Source organism: Cyclospora cayetanensis, unplaced genomic scaffold (assembly GCF_002999335.1).
Source record: "Cyclospora cayetanensis isolate NF1_C8 unplaced genomic scaffold, CcayRef3 CcayRef3_contig_49, whole genome shotgun sequence".
NCBI lineage: Eukaryota > Apicomplexa > Conoidasida > Eucoccidiorida > Eimeriidae > Cyclospora > Cyclospora cayetanensis.
The window spans coordinates 185-26,036 of record NW_020312469.1 but is presented as its reverse complement, the minus strand read 5'-3'; the positions used below and the strand labels follow the sequence as shown (position 1 = coordinate 26,036).

The following is a 25,852-nucleotide window of genomic DNA, read 5'->3' as shown; positions in this document are numbered from 1 at the left end:
AAAAAAGCGAGGCCACAAGGCGAACGCTTGGCGAGGCGTCTTGCGCCATGGCTCTCGTGGCACAAGGAGCACGCAAGACGTAACTTTTAGCCAAGCCTTTCGTGTGCTTACATGCCCACCCCTAGGAAACGGGAAGCATGTTAAGATGCTGCAGCTTTCTGCACGCGTTTGCGTCAAGAGCAGCAGCATGAGCAGAAATAGCAGCACTTGAAATCCGCTGCCCTGAGAGGGTTCAGGAGGCTGCAGGCACTTGGCTCGGAGGGGCTGAACTTGCAGTGTCTCGACGCCAGTTGTTACTAACGAGCAACTTGCAGTTACCCTCCTGCACGCGCGCATGCACAATCACACGCACATCCCACAGGATTTTAATGTCTAAGCGTCTATGAGGCTCTTCAACCCTCTAGCCGCAGCAGCATGCATCATGCAGGTGGCGCTGGCTTGGCTGCATGCGTCTGCGGAAACTTGAACGGGATCTAAAGAGGGCGACCTCGAGGAGAGAGAAGTGCGCCTTGAAATTGTTGGAAGCGATCCACTGCTCCACCTGGTAACCAGTAAACTTGTGCTGACTGGCTAGCTGCAGAAACACAGCACCATGCATCATGATGCGCGCGGCAGTCGGGTGTCTGTACAGCTGGCGAGCGACCGATATGTATGCGTCTCAGCTCTACGTTGACTCGTTCGAAACACCGTTTCCTCCCCCGCGCTCGCTAGCTAGCTAGCTGTTCTTTTCCCGAATTCAAGTTTTGTCGAACCCTCCTCCCCTCTGGTCCTCATCTCATGCCCAGATGCTGTACGGCGGCAGACTCGCATGCTCTTTGACACACACAGCCCTTAGCTTCCTCCCTTTTCCTCCAGCTCTCTATGCTTCTCCTCCCCTCCGCTGTCTTCCACAAACGCTTTATGCTACAAGGGTAACAACGAAACGGCGCAATCCCCCATTTCAGCCCACACCCGACGCTTTCCTACCCTTAGAAACTCCTCCAAGTCCACCTTCCGACATTTCTCGATGTCTCTTTGCTCTAGCAGCACCTCGGCTGCCTCCGCATCTGCTTCCTGAGACTGCAGCGGCTGTAGCGCAGCTGCACGCTGCAGCCGCTGCTGCATCAAACGGCGCAGCAAGGCTGCAAGTGTTGCCCAACCTCCAGTGGCAAGTGCAGTGTACCTGTGAAAAACACGAACCCTTTTTCACGCAAACGCCACTCACCATCAGTAGGGGCCTACACAAAGACGCAAGCTAGCGAAGAAGCCGCCCCCAAAGCCTCGAGACGAGTTACTTGAACATCTGCAGAGTTGCATCGTGTCTAGCCATATCGCTACCCCGAAATTTGCTTATTGCGGGAAGAGCAGCCTATCGTATCCTTTGACACGCTGGAGAATCATGGCAGCAGCAGCTAGCTAGCCGTGTATCCCCCCTGTGCATCCAGGCAGCAGCTAGCAGCTAGCTAGACACCTCAACGCTCAAAAAGCTACAATGTAGAAGCGCCGCTTCTCCTGACCTCGCAAATTCCTTCGCAAGTCTCTGCTGAACAGCGAATTTCTGCGCGGAGAGGAAGGAGGACAGAACCGCCGAAATCGCAAAGTCGACATCCAGCGATGACACAGTGGGAGACAGCCGCATCTTTGCATTAGCCTCTGAAATACGCAGGAGCGACTCCACGTGCCTGCACAGAGTCACATGGCAGAAACAGAAGAGAGCAGTAAGCGGCGGCTTCAGGAGAGGAAGCACGCACAGCAAAAGCACATCTGCGCGAAAATGGAAGGCAGCCTGAACGTCGCGGCTCAAACACATGCGGGATGCCTCTTCAAAGCGAAATTCCGCCTTAAAGTGCTCAAACTGAGACGGTGTATATATGCATATGTATGCTTGTATATGTGTACATGTACGTTTGTGTATGTGTACATGGATGTTTGTATATGCATGTTTGTATATATGTATATGCTTGTATATATATGTACATGTATATATGTGTTTGTATATGCATATGTATATATGTATGCTTGTATATGTGTGTGGGAAGAAGAAGCGCTAGAACACGAGGGAAGGGTTGCTGAGGCTTTATCGATTTGGGTAGTACCTCAGAGTTAGCGGCAGTCCTCCTGTAGCTGCGGCGCGTTTGCGCAGCTTTGCGTAGAAGGAAGAGAGCTTGGCGCTTAGCGCTGGAAGCGAACAATCGAGAACGGGGTGGCAGTGCGCGCTGCGAAGCAGTAAAAACGCGAGGGGGGAAGAGAAGAATTCGTAAAGTCTCCACAACAACACCGCAAAAAGCGGCTTGGACCGCACAGCCACGTCGATGGCGGAGTGCAGACAAAACGAGGATAACTCATGACCACAACAAGCAGGGTAGCAGCTCTCTTTCTTTCTCTCTTTGTGTCGCTGTCTGTGTGTTTGTCTCTCTCTCTTTCTCTCTCTCCTTCTCTCTGTCTGCTGTCGTGTCTCGCCTCTGTCCGTACAGTGCGAGCTGCAGTGGGCATCATATACATAGAAGTAGGGATGCCTTTTGCAGCAGCCTCACCGCGCGTATAAGATGTATTTCTGCAGCAGCTCCTGGTTGATAGGTTCGTGTGCTTCCGAGGCTTTCAAGGCAGCCTCGAGCTGCGCAATGCGACGCTGGGGTTGCTGCTGCAGCTGCATGATATTTGGATGATTCAACTGGTGACTGCTCAAGACGTAATCGGCGAGAGAGAAATCCTCGTCTGCATCCGGCTGCAATCCGCGCCACACCACACAGAGCAAAAAAGGAGAGAACACTCGCAGACGGCTTCTTGGAAGGAAGAAAGGATGCGCAAAAATAAGCTGCGCATCCTTCAGGGTACAGCGCAAGAAAAGCCTTATGTACGACTGGCTACTCCAGTCCCTTAGAGAAGCAACATCACCACCATACATCATCACCATCACCCGATATATGAGGCATCTTTTGTTTTTCTCTGTGTTTCTTTCTGTCCCTGTGTCTATCTCTCTATCTGTCTCTCTCTATTTCCCACCCCCGAGATGCAAACCTTGCTATTTTCGACATAGCCAGCCGAGCTGGTGTCGAACTCTCTACACCCCACAGACACCTCCGGCGAAAGGGCACTTTGTTTGCAGACTTTGCATGCAGCAACTTAGGCAGCTTTGCTGCAGTGTCTGTACAGCGCGTTTCGTAAGGGAAGTTCGCGCACAGGCAGGTGCTGCCTTAGCGCATGCACCGCAGGATAAGGCCTTAATATGCTGAAGTCTTACGATGTCTCTGAGTACACAGATGAGGTCGAAGCGAGATAAAATAGGATCCGAGAGATCGACATTCTCTTTAAACGTGTAGGAGGGAATGTAGCGTCCTGAGGCGCAGCGGTAGCAGCACCCAGCAGAAACACGCATGCCAGCAGCACGTCTACATCTCGAGGTGTATGTATGTGTGTGTGTGTGTGTTTCGCTGTCATCTTCCACCGTTCTTCGTCAGGGAAAGAGAGAGAGAGAGAGAAAGCGAGAAAAAGAGACGCAAGGCGGCAATAGAGCATCCAGAGCTAAAGCGCATTCAGGGGAAGAACTCGACGCATTCAAAGGGAATGCTATCCTTGCAAACGTGATTAGAAAAAGGCTGTCTCTTCAAACGGTATTTTAAGACAAGCCTGTCTCCTAAAAGATATTTTTTTAAAATATGAAGGCAGCGCACCAAACTTAGGGTTTGCAGCAGCGATGACGCTGCATCGCGCTCTGAGCGTTGTGACGATGCCAGCCTTGCTGATGGAAATGCTCTGCTGCTCCATAGCTTCGTGGATGGAGACACGATCATTTTCAGACATCTTATCGAATTCGTCAATGAGGCAAATGCCTTCGTCTGCCAGCACCAGCGCGCCGCCTTCCAACGACCACTCCCCAGAGTATGGATCGCTGCACAGAGAAAGGGAGAGAAAAAGGGCAGAACACGAATTCGCTAGAAGAAAAGGGCAGTGTAGGAAAGCGTGCGAGCAGTCTGTGTCAGCGTCTGTTGCAGGAGCAGGAGCAGCAGCAACAACAGCGGAGATAAAGGCAGGCAGCAGGCAGGAGGACTGCCGCAGGGATACAGGATGCATTGCCACATGGAAAAACGAGAACGTGCTGCAGATGCCGAGACGCTTTCTGCTTTTCTCGCAGGGTCGATGGTTAATGCACAGCGTCTAAGGCGGGCAGAAAGGGGAGGGGAAAGGAGAGATGAATGGGGAGGGGAGGTAAAGGGGAGAGGAGTGAAAGAAGGGGAGGGGAAAGGAGTTAAAGAAGGGAAGAGGAGAGGAGAGAAAGAAGGGAAGAGGAAAGGAGAGAGTGAAGGGGAGAGGAGATAAAGAAGGGATAAGGAGATTAAGGGGAAAGGATAGTGAAAGAAGGGCAGCGGAAAGGAGGGAAAGAAGGGGAGGGAAGCGCATGCGTAATAGACAGCTGAAGAAGCAGCTTTTGCAGCTTTGACACACGCACCGTCTGACACCTGCAGTGAGGCCGCATGCAGACGCGCCTTTGCCAGTGGTGGAAATACTTCGCGGGAAAGTACGGGCGACATATTGCAATGCTTGCGACTTGCCAAGTCCAGGATCACCTGCATGCATGCATGCATGCACCCACAGACGCAAGAACGATGATGGCAAACAGGAGACAAGACGCAGCGGCACACGCAAAAGCGAGAGCGGCAGACAGAGCAATGAAGCGGCATGCAAACGATGCAAAATCAGCCCCACAGACCGCTTATACGCGCACATGCAACCTGCCGAGGTCTCCAGAGACACCCCTACAAGCGGAAGAGATCGCCAGCTGGCTAGCTAGCTAGCTAGAGAGAAAGAGAAAGGGGCCAACTGCAGAAGGGCGCTATGCACTGCAACCCAGCAGTAAGAGGTATTTCGAGAGGAAGTTTGCAAACACAAGATACAGGAGGCTCCTTTCAATGAGCGTTTCTTGCGCTGAAAAACCGCTACTTCACCCTGTTGGCTAAAGATGCATAATGCATGCAGCGCCTTGAGTGTGCCCTTCTTCACACATTGAACTGCGCTGCCCAACTGGCGGCTTGCCTCTGCTCTTCCTCCCGCATCTAAGCCTCCCCACCACACCCTTCTTTCTACATTTCTTTCGCTCTCTAGATCTACGCCTTATTGGACAAAAAAACGGCGGGGTGGCCTGTCCCTACACCTCACTCTACACACGGAAGAAGAGGCACTGATATATCTGCGGAAAGCTATGTGCTTCTGTACATGTATGTATATATGTATGTACGTATGCATGTATATATGTGTATGTGTATATATATGTGTATATGTGTACATGTATATTTGTACAAGTATATATAGATACATGTATCTATATACATATGTACGTATTTGCTTGTATACATATGAATGTGTTTATAAATATGTGCGATGTTTGCTGTTTTTTCAAAAGACTCACCCAGCAAAAGGACATTGATATCACCCCGGATAACGTGTTGACCTGCCGTAGCTTTGCCCTCTTCCTGAGTTGCTGCTGCAGCTGCTTGCTGCTGAGCGTGAGCTCCAACCCCACCCGCTGCTGCTGCAGGGATGTCTCTGCCCTTTGGCAAGCCGCCGAAGAGGGCGTATGCAAGAGCCGTCTTGATCTGCTTCGACGCGCAAAGCGTTGGCGCGATCGACGCGATAATGCGCTCCCTGACGTTGGGCTGTCTAGACAGCTCCTTGATGGCCTTGATGTCATCGTCTGTCAGCTCCTTGATCATCTCCTGCTTTGTTGTGCGAATGCTGTTGGCGCAAATTTCTGTTCGAAGGACGGGAAAGCCCGCGCGCACATTCAGCGCTGTGTCCAGCTTTGTTCGATACACCCCAAGTACCTCGATAGTCTCTCCAGGCTTTGCGCTTTCCACCAACTCGCCAGTGAGCAACAACTCGCGCTGACGCGGTGGGCGTCCAGGAGGACACTGCGACGGCGACTCCTAATCATGCGAAACGGAGAAAAAAGCCTGACACGCAATCCTGGATGCTACACAACAAGTATACAACTTGCGTGCAAACGCACATGGCCCTACAGGCTTTTCAGAGTCTTTGGGGGAAGACGTATCGATATCCCACGCAGAGACAGCAGCAGATGCACGACAAGCGAAAAAAACAGGCTACCGTAATTCTCTAGAGACTTCTAAAACCACGGAACGCATGCAATCTTACGCAACTCCACAAGGCAGCTGCGTGTGGAGGGCCTGCCCCCTTCTTCACCCTCATACGTATACAAATCTCTCTCTATATACACGTTTATAAATGTATGTTTAGAAATATACATATATGCATAAATGCAACACCGTTAGTTCTCGGCTATGAAATCTGTCAGCAGAGAGTTCCTGAAAAGAGGGTGTATGTCTTTTGACACATCCAAGCAACTGTGCGATGAACGCGCAGCCATTTTTCCAGCAGCAACAACAGAAGCAGCGGAAACGCACTTGCAATGTAAGCCTCTGCACATCTGTGTAGGACGTTCTGAGGCGGTCTAGGGCGAATCGAGAGGCCTGGCAATTTGGACAGCTGTGCAAAGAAAGAGACACACACAGACACACCTTACTCCCACACAGGTCGGCCGCGTGGATGGCTGCACGCACTGTACGTACACCCCAGCGCCAGCGCGCGGCGCGCATCGCCTCTCGGGTAAAAGCGGGAGCGATGGATGAAAACATACATATATACACATTTAATTAGAGTGTCAAGACACCCGCACCGACAAAAAAACACGCATAGTCCAAAAATCACATGACGGAATGTGCTCCGTGAGACCTCGTGAGACTTTCTGGGAAGTGATGCAGGGTGTTCAACTGAGCGCACCGCTTCGGAAGATTGATTTTCTTCTGCCCTTCCACCACTTGTAGCGGTGCATCAGAGACGTTCGAGAGGCAAAGCGCGCATTTGAGGTAGATCAGTCGCATTCTTGGCAAGACTGCTGAACGCCTCGTTACAACCCCGCTGTTCAAGACACAGCACCAGCCAGAGCAGTACCGGCAACAACAACGAGGGTCCTCAGGAAGGCGCTTTTTACTGCCAACTGAGAATTGCTTTTGCGTGTATGGACATAGATATACATATATGATTATTGATGAATGGATGTACATATATACACATGTGTGTAGAACATGGATACATATATACACATGTGCATGTACATCTAGCGATAGGTATTTCCACAAAAAGCGCCTTACCTGACGCAGACAAGCGTGTTGAGATCTGAGCATCTGAGAGCTCTTAGCTGCGTCTTATATGGCCAGTTGAAGAGCAAGCACTGACACATGCGTGCGCCGTAGAGAGACGGACAAGCCGCTGCTGCTTCAGCCGTCACTACATCGTGTAGCACCTAGGCAGAAAAAAAATTGTTCATCATGACGCGCAATCAGCTGTATGTACAGGCTTATGTAACATGGAGGCATGCACGCGCGTCACACCTAGAGGAGCGCTGGCGTAAAGTCTCTAAAAAAGCTGCAGCGCACTAGATGCCGTGGTAGCCTTTCCGCCTGCGCGTGAGGCTTTACCTGCAAGGCGGGTGTTGGATGCAACTCGAGCCAGCGGACTAGCTGCTCAGAGACAAACAGTAGATGCCTCACGTCAACCTCTAGGCTCTGCTTATCGGCTGAAGCACAAACCGCCGCATGTCTGAAGATGCAGCATGAGTTTCGGAATGTATTGCCGAAAAAAGAGAGAGAGACTTGCCCGCATGGCAAGTACGATGACGTAATTACACATCGACGCCACATGGCCCCCCCCCACCCCCCACAAGAGTTTGCGAGCGAAAAAAAAGCAAAGGCATCAAGTCAAGAACGGTAGCAGACAGTCAATGTTTATTGGTTTCTTGCCTAGGATAAACTGCTGTATCTTCTCCAAATAGTAAGCGCCTCCGGACTCTTCTTGCTGCTGCGCGTCTTGCACGCGCTGCTGCTGGTCATTCTCTTCATGAGCTACAAGGCTCTGGCTGTTATAGGCTGATAACGAGAAGTGATACAAAAAGTATCTGCAACAGCAGCAACAGAAACAAGATCAGCGGTTCGAGCTGCTCCTTCATAAGGGTGTTCTGTGAAGAAACACTGACTCTTGGCAGTTCATGAATGAAGATTCCGGTCTGACGATCGGCACAAAAAGAGAAGCTTTGACGAGAAGATTCGACAAGACACCACAAGATAAAACGAGACAAGTCACACAAACACACGGAGAGAGCAAGAGCGAGAGCAAGCACGCAAGTATGCATGCATGCAATATGCACGCAGGGGAAAGAGAGAAAGCAAGAAAGACGAACGGAAGGACGGACAGACCTGAAGAGCGTGTCGACCGCTTGTTGGTGCTCAGCGCCGAAAGGGACTTGCCGAGGATTGGAATCTGCTAATAAATTCTGAGAAAAGATGCAAGACAGCAACTGTGAGAAATCAACTGGTGAGCACACATCGACCTATATCACGTGTGAAAGACTGCTCGACGCTGGAGCGAAGAGGCCTTGCACAGACAGCAGCTTGAAACACGTCTAAACAGTGTTTCCATGGAGCATGCAGGCAAGCATGAGGTGTATTGACAGCGACCCCATCAGGACGCGTATATCAGAGTGTACAGGCTCAAGAGAAAAAAACCACAGCATGCGAAACGGCAGATAGAAGGGGAAAACAAGTCCAGGCTTCGCAGCTGGAAGGCAGCGGCTAGGGGCAGTAGTATACGAGACAAATAGCACAGAGCTAGACCTTTAGAGGACAAGCAATGACCAGTGCGTATGTAGAGAGCAGCAAACGGAAAAGTAGCACGAGGTTTCTCTCTAGACGCCGTCTAATATCTGCCCGTTCAAACGAGTATGCACTTTACGCCACGGCATTGGTGTGTAGGTGTGTTATGTGTATCTATGCGTGTTTACGTGTGTGTATGTATACATGTATGTAGTTGTGTCTATATATGTGTGTCCATGTGTGTTTATGTGTGTGTATGTACACATGTCTGTAGTTATGTATATATATATGTATCTATGTGTGTGTATGTATGTATACATGTATGTAGTTATGTATATAGATGTGTGTCCATGTGTGTTTATGTGTGTGTATGTATACATGAATGTAGTTATATATATATATTATATTTATGTGTCTATGTATGTCTATGCATGTCAATGGACCTTGGCTTGCTGCAAGTCTCGAAGATTCACAACTTCGCCGTCAGTGGCAGTTTTCGTTAGATGGCGCCTTCTTTGCTGGACGCGTTGCAGTAACCTCTCCATTTCGGCAGCTTCATCCTCGTCTTCCTCTGCGCATAAAGTGCGAAGCGCATGCATGCGTGGGAGCATTATGCATGTGGAGAGACAGTGCCCCTAGCCGACTTTTTCACTCTACGTTTCGCCCCCTTTTTTCTCTCTACGTTTCACGCCTAAGCATCCCAAAATAAAGAGACAGGCACATTTTTCGCCCTTCGAATATTAGGGGAAGCCGTCATCACCCTTCTGCAGCGCTGCCTTCCCTTCCCACTACCCCTCCCACCCCCCTGCCTCCCACAGCCAGACAAGTGGCTAAAAGGAATTTTTTTGCGAACCAAGCAAGCGTCGCCAAATATCTTTGCGATCGCCAGACTGTCGAAGACGATCGCGTGCTCTGAGATGTCGCTCTGCAGCCCTTCGCGCTCTTGCCTCCCTTCGCTCGTCAAGTCCAAGATCTTCGTCATGAATGAGATCTGCATCATCTGCATCTGCATCCAGTCCGGCTGCCAAGAAAGCTGCAGCCTCGCGCTCGTCATCTCTGCAGCAGTCAGCACCCACGAAGAAAGGGCAGAAAGAGGAAACTCCCGTGCAAGACCGCAAGAAAACGAGCGAGGAGGCGACAGAGAGAGAGACAGAGAGAGGGAGACAGAGAAAGACAGACAGACAGAGACAGACAGACAGACAGGCAGAGACAGACAGACAGAGACAGAAAACAGACAAAAAAAGGAAGGCGATACAATAATATGCAGTATTCTTGCCACAGCACAAGAATAGGTACTGCCGCGTTCATTTGCTCCCTCTCTTAGACCTCTACCCGTAACTGACTTCATGCCAAACACGAATCCATCGTCTCCTTGATCATCGATGAGGCGCTCGCCTTCCTCCTCTGCCTGCAGCTCGTCTGCATCTAATCGTCGTGTTGCCTGCAGATGCAAAACGCAGGGGCAGAAAAAATTCTTTCATCTTCAAATCGTTCGACATCTCGCCCTCTCTGCAGATGCAGCGCGGTAACCTTCGGATCAGGAGACGTTTTCTTCTCTGCATGCGTAGGCTTATCCGCTACAAGGCGCACTTGAAGGTAATCGTAGTTTTCATCATTTTCCGGGAGGTCGTCGTCATCAGGAACGTCCTCGAATTCAGGATCAGACACTGATGCCAGAGGCATTTAGGCAGAGAGACGCACAGAGAGAGAGACAGACAGACATACACATAAATTTCAAAATGGCAAGGTTCCAAAGGTTCGTTGAGCCGCAATACCTCTGGACTGAGGGAGTGTCGGGGAGTAACCTCACAGCGAGCCTGCTCCTCCTCTTCCGATTCGTGGGGTTGACTGCGATGCTGCAGCAGCAGCAGCATCCACACAAAAGACACTGGGGTCTATTGCTTTCCAGCAACACCCTGTATAGGCCGAGGGGAATACGATACTTTGCCAGGCTGCCGCGCTGCTACAGGAAAAGAGCTCAAAACAGACACGTGCAAATGCGTGGCGGGGTAGATACACTCCAAAGTTCTTAACCTCCCAGGACCCCTTAAACCCTTAGCCGACCATCGTGGGCAAGCTTCTGCAGGAGGTGGCTTAAGCGTGTGTCCTCCTCCGGAAGGGGAGCTGCATGTGTCTTTTCCGGCTGAAATGCACAGAAGGAGGAAATCAGGAGCCACAGAAATCGCCTCTTCTCCCTGTTTCCTCCGTTGCCAGAGACTTGCACAGCGCGGCACCCACTGAAGGAGCAGCCAAGAGGAACCTACGGGGAACCACTGGACGAAAGAGTGACGGGGGAAAGGAAAGCAGCAAAAGGTTCGACGAATGCGGGAATATGAAAGAATCCGGTAGAAGGACGGCAGAGTATGAGCGATGGGAAGGGAAATGTTGTGGGGTGTATGTACGCACCAGTGCGCCGCTATACTGGCAGAAACCCTGAAAATCCTAAGCCTTAATTCCAAAAACGTGATCCTTGAGTCCGTAGCAAATATTTTTGGGGGAAGTCTGTCTGGAAGAAGCCACGTCTTGAGGCTTCCCTACCTTGGCAGCAAGGTGGTGGGTGGGTGTTTGTTGTTGGGGTTGTTGCTACCTGGTGCGAGGGCCCCTGCCGTAACCCCTGCCGCTTAGGAGGAAAACGCATTGCAAATGTGTTGATTGAGTTGAAATAAAACAAATATGTGAAGCTAGGAACACAACGCGCATGCACGCGTTGCAGCCGTTTATCTCGGCTTAGGCGTACAGAAACGTGCATGTACGCAGACACACACCTCACCACACCAGCTTAATAGGTCCTCATGAGCAGAATATTAAAAGAAGTGAGATTTTTCGCCTAAAAGGACAACTAGGAAGCCCCAGAGGCCACTAGACTCAGTTTTTCGATCAGAACAGAAGAGATGGTGCACGCAGTCCTCTCCCACAAGGGCCAAATCAGCGGGGAGGGTAAAAGCACTGCGTAGGAAGGCAACTTAGAACCTGGGAGCTCCCGAGTGCATACAGTACAGCAAATAAACACCAAAAAAGGCTGGTGTCTCGGCTGCTTCCTCTCTCTAGCGCTTGCCCCTCTAGAAGGTGTTCAGGCCAATTTCGCTCCTCTGCAGCATCTTTCCCGCACCCTTGGCGGTTTGTTTGTGCGTGATTCTGTCATCATCTACCAGACTGAGCTCCTCTTTCTTCTCCCCTGTCTACTGTTTCAGCCTTCTGGGCAGCGATGGGCTCGGCATTTAGGGTGTCTCTCTCTGCCCTTCACTGTCTCGCAGCTGCTGGCGCTGCGTCCTCTGCCACTGCGACCCCCAGCAGCGCAACTGCGCACGCGCGTTGCCGAAAAAATGAGGGCTTTAAGTGTGCGCATGCAGAGGCAAGCGGACTGCCCTCTCACATGTGCCCCCACACCCCTGCTCGAGGGCACCTGCACTCACTGCGCTTTCTAAAAGCTCTTGTACGACTACCTACACCTAAGCGCTTTAGGAGTGAGGAGTTCCCCCCAGACTTCCAGATGCAGACAGCGGCTCAAAAAGCCTCCGCAATTCTTGTACCTGCGGTAAAATCGCAACGCTAGTTGAAAACGCGATCTCTTTGCACCACCAACACACCCCAACCGTAGTATGTAGTACCCCTGTACGAGCGGCCGATCTGTCTCGAGGTGAGCCTCACACCGCTTCGTTTCACACACCTTGCCACGCGGGTGCTTCGACACGTTGTTTGCAGCAGAAAACTCGTCTGCAAAGGCTTCGGCATCACGAGCTTCCTAAGTTCAACGACAAACGCGAGAGAAGCACACAGAGGGAGTCCTCATAGATCCCACGCAAGAGCACTCCACAGGCAACCTTGATAGAAGGGCACCCTTCACGCGAATGCGCGTCCAAAGGGAAAGCAGAAGGAAGAGTAAAGCAGAGAAGGACGCCACGAAATCCTTAGACCCCGTCCGTGCAGAATGCGCCTCCTTACACCCCCTTTCTTCTGCCAGACTAAATCGAAAGCCTCAACTGAGAAATGCAGCTAGTCCTAAGTATTCACCCCAAGAAGCAGCCACAGCCGCAGCCTCTGCATTCACCTGCGATGGGGGGGAACTCGAGTAGGAAGGGCTTATACGCAGCACGTCGGATGCAGCTTTACACAGAGCTGCTGCTGCTGCTGCCTCGTCGCTTTCCCTCCTCGTGGCGTGATTACGCACGCCTTCCTCGCGAAGATTCAAGGTGGCTCTTGGTCCTGGTGAGGCCTCCTCGCGTGAACTATTGACGGCTGCTCCTGCTGCCTGCTGCTGCTGCTGCTCCTGCTGCTGCTGCTGCTCCTGCTGCTGCTGCTGCAGCAAGCGCGAAGCAGCAGCAACGCGACCCTTCGGCAGCAAGCGGCGCAGCTCTTCAGACGTCTGGGGAGAAAGGCCATGAGAACAACACCCCGATAAGGACAGAGACTGAGGCACATTGCGCCTTCCTACAGGACCAGCCAACAACCCACACACCACACATACATAGATACATACATATACACATCCATAGATACATAGATAGATACATAGATACATCCATAGATACATACATAGATACAAATACATAGATACATACATAGATACATGCATAGATACATACCCACACATACACATACATATACATGCATCCATACACATACATAGATACTCACACATGTATACATACACACATAGCTACATACATAGATGCATGCATCCATGTATGCATCCATGCACATACATAGATACTCACACATACACGCATACCTACACACACATACATATACAGACACATGCATATACAGACACATCCATATACACATACACACATCCCCAGACACCACACCTGCCGCAGCATCCATGGTCAGCTGAAACAGCACAAGCCTACATCCAATCACCCCACGAGCGACTCCGCAAAGCACCTGAAGCAGCCAGCGTGGCCTTTGGCTTTCCTGCAGCTCCTCTTCCAGTTCCTGCAATTTCTCCTGGCAGTTCTGATGCCCACTTCTGAGTAGCAGCAAAGCGCATGCAAACTGCGCAACTGCAGGGTCCAAGAATGCCGCGCAGCAGCTGCCTCCTCTGCCGCCACTTTCAGGCAGGAGAGGAAAATATATAAATATGTGTATATATACATAATATATATTGAATACATTCATATATAGAGAGAGAGGGAGAGACATATGCCTTTTATATATATTGTTAGGGAGAGGCCAGTGGGCGCTTTCGGCAGTCCGAGAGGATGGATCGTAGGAGTCGAACAGACAAACAGACACAAAGACAAAGACACACACACACACAAAGAAAATTACACACAATACAGACACACTACAACGCACACAGTACGACACAAAAACACACACGCACACAGTACGACAAACAAAACACACTACAACACACACACAGTACGACAAACAAAACACACTACAACACACACACAGTACGACAAACACACTACGACAAACAAAACACACTACGACAAACAAAACACACTACAACACACACACACAGTACGACAAACAAAACACACTACAACACATACACCCTACGCCACACACTGGCAACAAGACGGCCCTCGAAATGCGCGTTTTACGATCCTGAAAGCAGCCACGATGACGCAAAGGCTAAAGAGCAGCAAGTAGCAGCACGAGGAAAACACTTGTAAACCCCTTCTTCCCCCCTTAGAGGGTTTATCTTGTACATCTGCCGGCTGTACATACAGTCCACTCCGTGCAGTCCACAGCGCAAGAAGCCATCGAAAGATTCGCCAATCCGCAATCCTCATGCAGCATCCATCCGTGCTGCCCCTGTGGCGTCTCTGGCTGCGGCAGCGACTCCGCTTGCTGCAGCGAAGGCTGGAGAGGCGGCAACAACTCTCCAAAGGCAGCAAAAAAATACGCCTTCAGGTCGAGAGTCTCTGCTGATCGAAGGGGCCCCCCTCGAGAGGGGGGCCCCTCAGCCTCGTCTACGGCGCTTTGCCCTCCAAGCGCTAGCAGCAGCGGAGTTCCCCTCGCAGTGAACCAAAGCAGCAAAGACGCTCCAATTCTCGGAATATTCAGAGGTGGCCCTTCGAAAGAATGCAGAGTAGAGCATGCAGCAAAAAACGAGCGGACTAAATCTGCAGATTCAGCAGCAGCAGCTTTAGCAGCAGCAGATCTAGGAGCAGGAGATTTAGCAGCAGTAGATTTAGCAGCAGCAGATTTAGCAGCAGCAGATCTAGGAGCAGTAGATTTAGCAGCAGCAGATTTAGCAGCAGTAGATTTGCAGCAGCTTTAGCAGCAGATGTAACAGCTGCTCTAGCAGCTGCTCTACTCGCAGCAGATGTAACAGCTGCTCTAGCAGCAGCTCTACTCGCAGCAGATGTAACAGCTGCTCTGGCAGCAGCTCTGCTAGCAGCATATTAAGCAGCATCCCCGGGAGAAAACACCAAGCACATCAACGATCACACCGCCACTTAGCCAGCTGCCCCTCAATGCACGAACCTTCAATCCACGTGTTGTTCATGGCGTCGAAGACTTCGACTGACGCGAGAGCTTTCACACCCCCCAGGCCGCCTGCACCAGGGAAAAAAGCATGCGATATTAGACAGAAACTTTAGATGAAACCATCTGCACATACACCCTGCAGCATCGAGCGCGCATACGCGAGAGAGACAGAGAGAGAAAGACAGACAGACATAGACAGACAGACAGACAGACAGAGACAGACAGACAGACAGACAGACAGAGACAGACAGACACACACACAGACAGAGACAAATAGACACACAGATACAAACAGACAGATACAGACAGACCGATACATACAGATACACACAGAGACAGATACAGACGGAGATAGACATTTTTTTTGGTATTCTGTCATTTTTCTCCCTTTTTCCCCCTTCCCCTGCTCCACATTCTCCCCCCCTTCAACATTAGACACACCTACACAGAATATTTTGCCCCTGATGTGTGCTGCAGCAAATCTGCATCGCGCTTGTCGCATAGGCGGTAAAGCTACCCAGGGCAGCACTGGTCCCTTTAGAGAAGGGCGCTGTTGTCTGCTGCAAAATGTCGAGAGGAACTCTCCTGAGGAGACTCTCGCTGCCTCGTGTCTCGGTGTCTCCGTGGGAGTCAAGCCTTTCACCGCGTCCTCCTCCTCCTCGGCTGTACATACACCTGACGGCGAGTCTCCCGAAGTGCTGTTTGGCGACACTGGCGTTGCGGCATTTTTTTTGCTTTCTGCCGCCAACCAGGCTGCTTGTTCCCCCAAGACTCCTTCTGATTTTTGGGAAAGAGGAAGAACAAGCCTCTCACACGTCTTCAGCACTAGGCCCTTGTTGCCAGTGCTATCGCGTCCGCCCATTGCAACCAGCATGTTTCCTGAAACAAAAGCGAGCAACTCGCTGCAGAAAGAGGATGTTGGAGAGCTTTTTTGCACAGGCAGGCGCAATGGAGGCGACGGCCACTGCCAATTTGCTGCTGCTGATGACGCTGTCTCTCCACCATACCACCCTCCCCCTCACCCCCACCACTAACACACGATCGACCCCTCCTGCTGCCTAGGGCAGTGTCGACAGCAGTACAGTCATGTATGCAAGTACCACCACAGGCAGCAGCAACAACGAAGCGCGCGCACAGAGCCAGGAGAACGTGCTGCTCGCGGATACTACACTCCTCCCCAACAGGCGCAGCAGCTGGAACCGTAGATATACCAAAGGCCAGAGCTATAGCAGTTGCTGTAGACACAGATCTAGCAAGAACTGTAATTACACCCGTAACAGCAACATCTAGAGCAGCAACATCTGTAATCACATCTGTAGCAGCAGCATCTGTAATTGCAGCTGTAGCCTGCAACATCTGTAACTACATCTGTAGCAGCAGCATCTGTAATTGCAGCTGTAGCCTGCAACATCTGTAATTACATCTGTAGCAGCAGCATCTGCACTTGCAGCTGTAGCCTGCAACATCTGTAATTACATCTGTAGCAGCAGCATCTGTAATTGCAGCTGTAGCCTGCAACATCTGTAATCACATCTGTAGCACCAACATCTGTAGCCTGCAACAGCTGCAGCATTCATTGTGCTCCTTACCAACGGCAACGGCAGCAAGCTGCTGCCGCTGCTGGAGCATTGGTGGCAGTGTAATCCAAGCGCTGTGTTTGATAGGATCGCACATCTCTACAGACGCTAGGGCAGGGTTGCTGCTGCTGCAGTTGCTGCTGCTGCTGCTGCTGCTGCGACTCCGGCTGCTGCCTCCCAGAATCACCGGCAGAACACCAGCAACAACACATCCAGCTGCATCGAAAAACAGCCGCATCGTGCACACGAGCGAGCAGCAAACGTGAAAAAATTGCCTTCTGTCCTTACCTACCCGCTGAGCAGCAGGAGCATCTGCATCGCAAAGAAGAACTTACCGTGCTTGCATCTCGGCTGGTGAAGATTTCCAGCAATTCTCCACGCATCATGCCTCGAAGACACGCAATCCTCACGAGGCAGCGCTGCTGCAGCAGAACGGTCTGCTACTTCCACGAAGGAACATAACCCTGAGCTGCCATCTCCCCCCGCAACAAGCAGCAAGCCGTCTGCAGCCAAACACGCACATGCAGAAAAATTTATTAGCCGCAAAAAATGAAAAGCAGTATATATATTTACTTAGCAAAACGACCACGTGCAGCAGCAGAGACGTGGCACATTCATACGTCTCCCTCGGCAGCCTGCGTGAGTGCTTATTACTCTCATCATTAAAATATTAAATCGTGATGCACATCACTCTAACCATTTAAAAATTCGATCGTTATGCACATCACTCTCCCTATTCAAAAATTCGATCGTAATGCACATCACTCTAACCATTTAAAAATTCGATCGTGATGCACATGACTCTCCCTATTCAAAAATTCGATCGTGATGCACATCATTCTCCCTATTCAAAAATTCGATCGTAATGCACATGACTCTCCCTATTCAAAAATTCGATCGTAATGCGCATCACTCTCCCTATTCAAAAATTCGATCGTAATGCACATCACTCTAACCATTTAAAAATTCGATCGTGATGCACATGACTCTCCCTATTCAAAAATTCGATCGTGATGCACATCACTCTAACCATTTAAAAATTCGATCGTAATGCACATCACTCTAACCATTTAAAAATTCGATCGTGATGCACATCACTCTAACCATTTAAAAATTCGATCGTAATGCACATCATTCTCCCTATTCAAAAATTCGATCGTAATGCACATCACTCTAACCATTTAAAAATTCGATCGTGATGCACATCACTCTAACCATTTAAAAATTCGATCGTGATGCACATCATTCTCCCTATTCAAAAATTCGATCGTAATGCACATCACTCTAACCATTTAAAAATTCGATCGTGATGCACATCACTCTGACCATTAAAAAATTCGATCGTAATGCACATCACTCTAACCATTTAAAAATTCGATCGTGATGCACATCACTCTAACCATTTAGAAATTCGATCGTAATGCACATCACTCTCCATGTTCAAAAATTCGATCGTGATGCACATCACTCTAACCATTTAAAAATTCGATCGTAATGCACATCACTCTCCATGTTCAAAAATTCGATCGTGATGCACATGACTCTCCCTATTCAAAAATTCGATCGTGATGCACATCACTCTAACCATTTAAAAATTCGATCGTGATGCACATGACTCTCCCTATTCAAAAATTCGATCGTGATGCACATCATTCTCCCTACTCAAAAATTCGATCGTGATGCACATGACTCTCCCTATTCAAAAATTCGATCGGATCACTGCTGCATCGCGTAAAGTCTACGTGCCTGTGCTTCAAGAAAGCTTCATTCCAAAGAAGCCTACCTTGTGTCACGAGCAGGACGGAGTTGCTGCGTCGAAGTCGAAGAAAAGGCGATGAAGCCACTCCAGAGGCAGGAACGAAGAGTGCCTCTGCCTTCGCTCCCCCTGTTGCTGCTGACTTTGATGTTGCTGCTCCTGATGATGCTGATGTTGCTGCTGATGATGCTGATGTTGCTGCTGATGATGCTCTTTCAGGAGAAGCAAAAGTGCTGCCAAGCGGCCCCTGTGGATTTGCTGCAAAGCTGTGGCATGCAGTGGGAGCTTCTGAGACAGGTGGCGTGTCAAGCACCAGCAAACGCGCAGAGTACAAGGCCCCTTCATGAGGCATTTCTTCGCAGCTCGCCGAATTATCCGTCATGACTGTGCAGCAACAGCTGCTGCAGCTGCAGCAGCTGCACAAAGCCGCAAGGACCGCTGCTGCACAAAGCGTAAAAGGCTACTTTCACTGGATAAGACAGGGAGACAGAGAGAAAGGGAGAGAGACAGAGAGAAAGGGAGAGAGAGAGACAAAGACAGACAGAAAGAGAGAGAGAAAGAAAAAGAGAAAGACAGAAAGAGAGACAGACTGCGCCTTCGTGTAAGGAACACCAATGCGAAATTCGCAGGATGGTAAGGATCGAAATCGATGTCTTGTACGGGCGAAAGGCAGTCGAAGCGTGGGAAGCATTTCTGCTGAAGTTGTGTGGTAAGGCAAAGAGAACTGGTGGTGCCTCTCCAATTAGACAAAGGAAATCAAGGCATGCGCAGCACACAGAGAGATCTCTCCAGAAAGATGACGCTGTTCAGAGGTCTTACTTCGGTGGGAGGGGTGCAAAAGGTAGGCGACAGGCGGGAAGGGCAGCTAGCTGCGACGCTTGTGAGGACCGTTAAGGCCTGTGGAAGAAGCTGCATGCGCTTTTGCAGTGCATGCAAAAGCGCATAGAACAGCAAGCCGCCAGATTCACGCGTGGTATTGCTTGCTGCTGCCAAGGCTTGAGCCTTGGCGTCCTCGCACTTTGCTCTTCTGTCCAGGGATGTCTGTGTTGATGCGTTGATGCATTTCTTAGGGGCCAGCTTCCCGTGGTAGCGAGTGGCTGCTGCGCTTCGGAAGGAGAAGATTCCAGCGAGAGGAGCTCAGATGCGCAGAGGAGGATTTTCACGCCTCAAGCCTGAGTTCTGCTGCATCTAGACGCAAGAAAAACGAAGTTTTTGCCGTAGGAGCCAGCCCTTTAGCAGTTGGCGACCGATGCGGCGTCTGGAGGGAGCACCAGAATCCTTGCTGCAGAATGCCCCTCTCTCTCTGGTTGCCTTCTTTAGCGCATATTGTTGACTTTTCTGAAACATCTGGTTGTTATGGAGTCTGAAAATTGGGAGGATTCGGGCTAGATGGAGTGCTTGCGTGGCACATGAATACATATATCTCCTGCTGTACATACACACCCCACGGCGCTGCCACGCCACCGACCGCAGCAGAGAGCTGCTGCAAACCGCCGCTTAACATTGCTCTTTTTTCCCATTCTTTCCTAAAATAAAGACAATTTGCACTTGCCAATATAACGCCCTCTTTGTTACAGGAGAATGAAGTCTAATGAGGGCATCCAGGCCGTACCGGCGGCTTGTCTATAGGGCCCAAGTGACTCTCTGCGCACTCAATGTCTTCTTCCGCAGCTTCCTCGTTGCTTCCTTTTTCGCTATAACTGCCTTCCTTCCTGCTTCCTTCCTGAGGCGCCCTCCCTCTCGCGTCAGCTAAAGGGCAGAAGGCTGCAAACAAGGCACCGTCGTGAATGGATGCTGGCGGCTCGCCAGATCTCTCGAAGGGTTGCAGCACCAGCGGCCACATCCACGGAACACACAGCAGGAGCCACTGCCCCATACAGCGCGAGATCGCTCGAACTATCTGGGGGAAGCGTCACTCTGCAGAAGCAGAGCAAGCCTGCAAGCCATCACGAAGCGCAGACGCAGAAAAACGCCTGCACACACTGCAGATCTCTCTACACGCAGCGTCACAGAGGAACAGAAAGACGCAGCCACACGCGCCAACCGACTCAACAGATGCAACGCTAGAAGCGGCCTCAAACGAGCATCCATTCTTAACCCTATGGAGTCAAAAGCTGGCACTGCCTCCTCACGCCAGCAACACCATCGTCCGAGTATCAGCGCAGCAACTGCTGCAGCTGCAACTGCTGCAACAGCAACTGCTGCAGCTGCAACTGCTGCAGCTGCAACTGCTGCTCCACCCAAAAGAGACACGGAGAGTGCAAAGATTAAAGGAAGAGCAGCAGCACCCGCTGCTGCCGTAGCTGCCGGTCCTGGGGAAGCCGCAGGTAGGCAGAGCGTCGAGAATTCGCGAAGACAGCATTTGAGAGCATGCGCACCTTTTCGCTTCTTCGCCACAATCCACTTGCCTCAAAGCAAGAACTCGTTTTCTTCTCTTCTTCAATGCATCTGCTGCGACTGCCCTCAGTTAGCGAAGAACAGGGGCAGAAATTCCTCGCAGGTCGTTGTCAACAACACACACCACCATCACGAGATTCTTGTTTTCCAGACAAAGGAGGCTGCAGTGCGCATCTCGCAGCAGCAGGAGCAGCAGCGGCTCAGTTCGAAAGCCTCTTCGATCCAGACAAACGTCTCGTAGACAGCCCTTCAGTGAAGTGCTGCGGAAACAGTTTCACACTCTGGCCATGCAGTCCTACTGCAGTGACAGCTGCTGCTCCTGCTGCTCCTGCTGCTCCTGCTGCTTCCGCTGCTCGTTCTCCTGCTGCTCCTGCTGCTTCTGCAGGCAAGGCTAACGCCTTATCACCTTATAGGATCCCCTCTGTCCTCTTTGCCAATGCGTCTAATGCATCCGATGCAGCAGCAGCAGCAGCAGAAGGCAAACTTCCACCTAACACCCCCCTCACAAGCACCACGAAACAGCCCCTCGCCACAACCACCCCTCCAGCAGCAGCAACTACACCAGCAAGCACGTCTGTCGCTGCACGTACACCAAGCACAAAACTGTTAAAAGCCGTCTTCTTAGGATCCATTACTGCAGCAGAGGCTTCTCTGTTCATAGCAGAAAGCCCTCAAGCAAACGCACTCCCGATGGACGCGAAGCAGCAGCAGCAGCAGCAAAAACAGCAGCAGCAACAACAACAGAATGGGAAAGGAGGAGCGATTTGCTGCCGTCCTGCAAGGCTCGGCAAGCAGCAGCACGAGCTGCAGCAACAGCAGCACGAGCAGCAACAGCACGAGCAGCAACAGCAGCAAGAGCAACAGCAGCAGCAACAGCAGCAAGCAGATCAAGCCTCAACGCAGCCTCACAAGGCACAAAACTGCGATCGTAGCCGCCAGCCTTGGATGTCTCCCCTTCCTCAGCAGCAGCAGCAACAGCAGCAGCCTCTACAAGAGCAGCTGTTTCAAGACCAAGACGCCCCTCCACACCTTAGTCAGGAGAGGCAGGATCGAGTTGCGGAGTTTAAGAAGACAGTGCTTCAAAAGAAGCGAGACATCGAGAAAGATTACACGCAGCGGCAGCAAGTCGTGGAAGAGGTAAGACGCATGCACTGAGCACCAAGTAGAGCGCATGCGGTTCTTCTGAGCTGCTGCTGCACATGACGTTTACAGCTGTTGCCTCTAGTGCTGCCTACTTGAGGTTTTGCTTGCTGAGTCAGGAGGGAGGGGAAAACGGGGGGGGAGAGGGGAGATGGTACTAAAGCGATGCTGCGCTTCAGAAGCTTCACCCCTTCTTTGCGCTGCAGTCTTTGTTGTGCATGCTGTCAGATTTGTGTGTTTTTGCAGGTTCTTGCTGTCGCTAGCACCCTTCCACCCCCCGATCAACTTCGCTTCTTGTCAGCATCTTCAGCGGCATATGGGGAGGCGCTTGGCATGCATCTGCTCATCAAGAGACATCCTCTGTCTCTAAAAGACTTCACGTTCATACAAGTGTGCTTACGCTGTTTCTGGTGCTTTCTGCTGTTACTCTTGCTGCCATTGCTGCTAATGTTGCAGTGGCTACTGCTGTTCTTCTGGCATTACTGCTGCTGCCTTTTACTGCCGTTACTGCCGCTGTTATTGCTCTCGCTGCTTTTCTCTGCTGCTGCTCTACATGCTCCTCTTTTAGTGCTGCTCTCCTCCTTTTTACTGCTGCTCCCCTCCTTTTTACTGCTGCTCTCCTCCTTTTTACTGCTGCTCTCCTCCTTTTTACTGCTGCTCTCCTCCTTTTTACTGCTGCTCTCCTCCTTTTTACTGCTGCTCTCCTCCTTTTTAACTGCTGCTCCCCTCCTTTCTACTGCTGCTCCCCTCCTTTCTACTGCTGCTCCCCTCCTTTCTACTGCTGCTCTCCTCCTTTTTACTGCTGCTCTCCTCCTTTTTACTGCTGCTCCCCTCCTTTTTACTGCTGCTCTCCTCCTTCTTACTGCTGTTCTTTCCTACCGCGTCTGCACAGCTGCTTCCCGATCCTGTTGCCGTAGCTGCCACTTTCGCCTCGATTTCTCCTTGTGTCATGGCTGGGGTGTTTTGCGCTGCAGACTCTAGGACGGGGAGGCTTTGGCTCTGTATATTTAGTGCAGAGAAAGTCTACGAAGCAGCTCTTTGCTCTTAAGCAGGTGCCAAGGATGCTGTCTCCTCTTGCAGCCGCACGGAACGCCTTGCCAGCTCTCAAGTCTTGAATTTCTTTTCTTGGCTTCCATGGTGTTGCCACACAGCGTTTCTGCCACTGACGCAGCGCACGTGCATGCGTGCATACATGTGCTCGTGCATGCGTGCATACATGTGCACATTGCATGCATGCGCAAGGATCTTCGGGCTCTTTGAGGGCTTATTATTGCTTTCGCAGGTTCCGAAGTCACGTGTCAGCCGCACTTCCTCTCGCGAGAGACAATTTGCGGAGAGAGACTGTCTGGCGCTGTGTAGTGGAGGCAGCAGCAACGGCAGCAGCGGCGTCGTGCTGCTGCAGCAGACGCTGCAGGACGGGCAGCATCTCTATCAGCTGATGCAATTCTTGGAGGGAGGCAGTCTCATGCATTACATGCATGCGAAACAGCGCTTCGATGAGGCAACAGCTAAACTCTACATTGCCCAACTCATAATTGCCGTCAGCGAGATTCACAAGGTACTGCACATGCGCGTGCTCGCACGAGAGCTGGCATATTCGCATGCGGCACACGTCTGGTAACAGCTTCGCCGACAGACACAGACAGACACAGACAGAGACATGCACATACAACGCAGACATACAACAGACAACTGGAGGGATGCCATGCGCGCCAAAGATGTGCATGCGTCTGTTTCCTGGACGTTTATTTCTGTTGCCTAGTTCTTGTTTCTGTATGTTCGTACTTTTTGTGTGTGCTTGTGTGTGTGCTTTTGTGTGTCGGTGCTTGTATGTCTGTATGTCTGTATGTCTGGCTCCCCTTCTTTCTTTCTCTCTAAATATATAGATACATGTCTCAAAAAAGTTTTCCCCTCTATCTATATATCTATCTCTCTGTCTATCTCTCTATCTGTCTATCAGTCTCTCTCTCTCTCCAAATATCTCTCTCTCTCTCTCCAAATCTCTCTCTCTCTCCAAATATCTCTCTCTCTCTCCAAAGCTCTTTCTCTCTCCAAATATCTCTCTCTCTCCAAAGCTCTTTCTCTCTCCAAATATCTCTCTCTCCAAATATCTCTCTCTCCAAAGCTCTCTCCCTCTCCAAATATCTCTCTCTCTCCAAAGCTCTTTCTCTCTCCAAATATCTCTCTCTCTCCAAATATCTCTCTCTCTCCAAATATCTCTCTCTCTCCAAATATATATATATATATATATCTCTCTCTCTCTCTCAGTCCTGACCGTGCTGCAAAAGCCGTGTGCTCTGTGCGCAGCCGGCGTAAACGCTTGAGGCTGCGCATTTATATGTTTTTGGCAGTGTGTTTGTGGCTCTTTGTGGGATTTAGCTGCACTACATCCATCGAGATATCAAACCAGACAACATCGCCTTCACGCGCGAGGGGCATCTCAAACTGTTGGATTTTGGACTTGCGCGGTATGCCCCTCACGTCTTTAGGACAGACGCGAGCAAGTAAGTTGAAGTTACTTTTTTTTTGTCGAAAGGCGCATGCAAAGGAGGCGGGGAGAGCGCGGGAGAGAAGGGGGAGAAGGAGAGGAGAAGAGGGGTACTTAGAGGGCAGCAAAGAGGCGGGTGCTGTCGAACGAGCGCGCATGCATGGCATGCCATGCATGCATGCGTGTCGAGTGGTGGCTAGCCGTGGCATTTAGGGGCTTTGCTTTCTTCCGTGGAAGGGGAAAGAACAGAAGTCTGGCAAAGGAGAAATGCAAAAATGTCTGCTCACCTCCCGCATACGCCTCCTAGCGCCACTTCTTCTTACCCCAGTGCTGCATTTCTCACACGCTTCGCAACTTGCGAATTGCTGCCTCGACGCCGTCTGCAGCGGACTGCCTGAAAGCATGGGGAGCTGCGCAGCAGCTAGCTGCGCCTCAACAACTCTCAGCACCGACGCCTCACTCCACCACTCCAGCAAACAGCAAGAACTGAACTGTAAGCCAGATATCCTTAGTCGCTACTACACCCTTCCCCCTCGTCTTTTTCTTCCTTTTCCTTCTTTCGCCCCTCCTTTTCGTTCCTTTTTTTAGCACGCCAGCGCCTGCACACACACACTTACAGACCGAACCTAACTGCTTCTGGCAGAAGGCGAGACATCCCCCAGCTCCTCCCTCATCATCATCTCAGCAGCACAACACCGAGCGGAAATAAAGCACGCAGCAGACTCCCGCCTAAGGCGTTTCTGATGTCTGTGCGCGCTGCCTGTGGCTGTGCAGCTGAAGGAGTCTTTATGCCCTCCCTGCCTCAGACTCTGCAAAGACCAACCAGCTCGCTGCTTCGCTCTATATGCGGAACGCCTATGTACACCGCTCCCGAGGTTCTCCTGTGAGTTTCTGGCTGCATGTGTGCGTCTTTGCCGCGCGTTCAAAGCCCCAAGGCTGAAGCTTGCATGCAGATGCAGGAGTCTCTCGCCCTCGAAAACTTCCTGAGGTGTACTGCAGTCCGTTGCCTTAAATACAGCACCCGCTTAACCATCGCTGCCCTCTTGCACAAAGAGACACCTCACCTCTAAGGGCCTCTTCAGACCTAAGCGCGCCACTTGCTGTTGCTTTTTCCTCTAAAAAAATTCCTAGCCTTCCATGCCTGCTCGCTGATGACGAGAGAAACGGGGGAGTCATAGCCTACCTCGCCCTTTCTCTCGCATCCTGGCTATAACCCGTGAACTCGCTCAGAAGGAGCTGCTTTTCTCTTTTTCTCTCTTTGTTTCTTTGTCTCTGTCTCTCTCTCTCTGTGTGTGTATGTCCTTCTCTCTCTGTGTGTGAGTGTGTATGTGTGTGTCTCTTTGTCTCTTTGTCTCTTTGTCTCTTTGTCTCTTTGTCTCTCTCTCTCTCTCTCTCTCCGATCGTAAGA

At 50.9% G+C, this 25,852-nt stretch overlaps 3 protein-coding genes across 3 annotated transcripts; 1 reads left to right on the top strand and 2 right to left on the bottom strand.

Annotated features, from left to right (window-relative positions):
* Positions 1–232: 232 nt before the first annotated feature.
* Positions 233–10,516, bottom strand: LOC34623566 (DNA replication licensing factor mcm2). The gene is made up of 21 exons (XM_026334709.1): positions 10,453–10,516; positions 10,233–10,309; positions 9,986–10,083; positions 9,496–9,698; positions 9,086–9,213; positions 8,247–8,323; positions 7,900–8,025; positions 7,473–7,593; positions 7,146–7,297; positions 6,775–6,912; positions 6,399–6,480; positions 5,384–5,900; positions 4,427–4,544; positions 3,651–3,868; positions 3,221–3,315; positions 2,514–2,704; positions 2,076–2,195; positions 1,497–1,661; positions 967–1,162; positions 488–574; positions 233–322 (listed from the first exon to the last, which is right to left on the bottom strand). Exons 1-21 carry the CDS (start codon positions 10,514–10,516, stop codon positions 233–235), a joined length of 3,063 nt encoding a protein of 1,020 aa, XP_026190494.1.
* A 2,432-nt stretch (positions 10,517–12,948) lies between these two features.
* Positions 12,949–16,856, bottom strand: LOC113146663 (the record flags this gene model as incomplete). The annotated part of the gene is made up of 6 exons (XM_026334708.1): positions 16,676–16,856; positions 15,528–15,965; positions 15,084–15,155; positions 14,303–14,668; positions 13,527–13,637; positions 12,949–13,070 (listed from the first exon to the last, which is right to left on the bottom strand). Coding segments are annotated over exons 1-6 (1,194 nt in total), but the record flags the coding sequence as incomplete, so codon positions are not given.
* Positions 16,857–20,206: 3,350 nt separating this feature from the next.
* On the top strand, positions 20,207–25,319 carry LOC34622317 (serine/threonine-protein kinase CBK1; the record flags this gene model as incomplete). The annotated part of the gene is made up of 10 exons (XM_026334737.1): positions 20,207–20,572; positions 20,686–20,777; positions 21,230–21,491; positions 21,627–21,698; positions 21,780–21,953; positions 22,203–22,346; positions 23,239–23,514; positions 24,336–24,460; positions 24,831–24,937; positions 25,219–25,319. Coding segments are annotated over exons 1-10 (1,719 nt in total), but the record flags the coding sequence as incomplete, so codon positions are not given.
* Between the last annotated feature and the right edge of the window lie 533 nt (positions 25,320–25,852).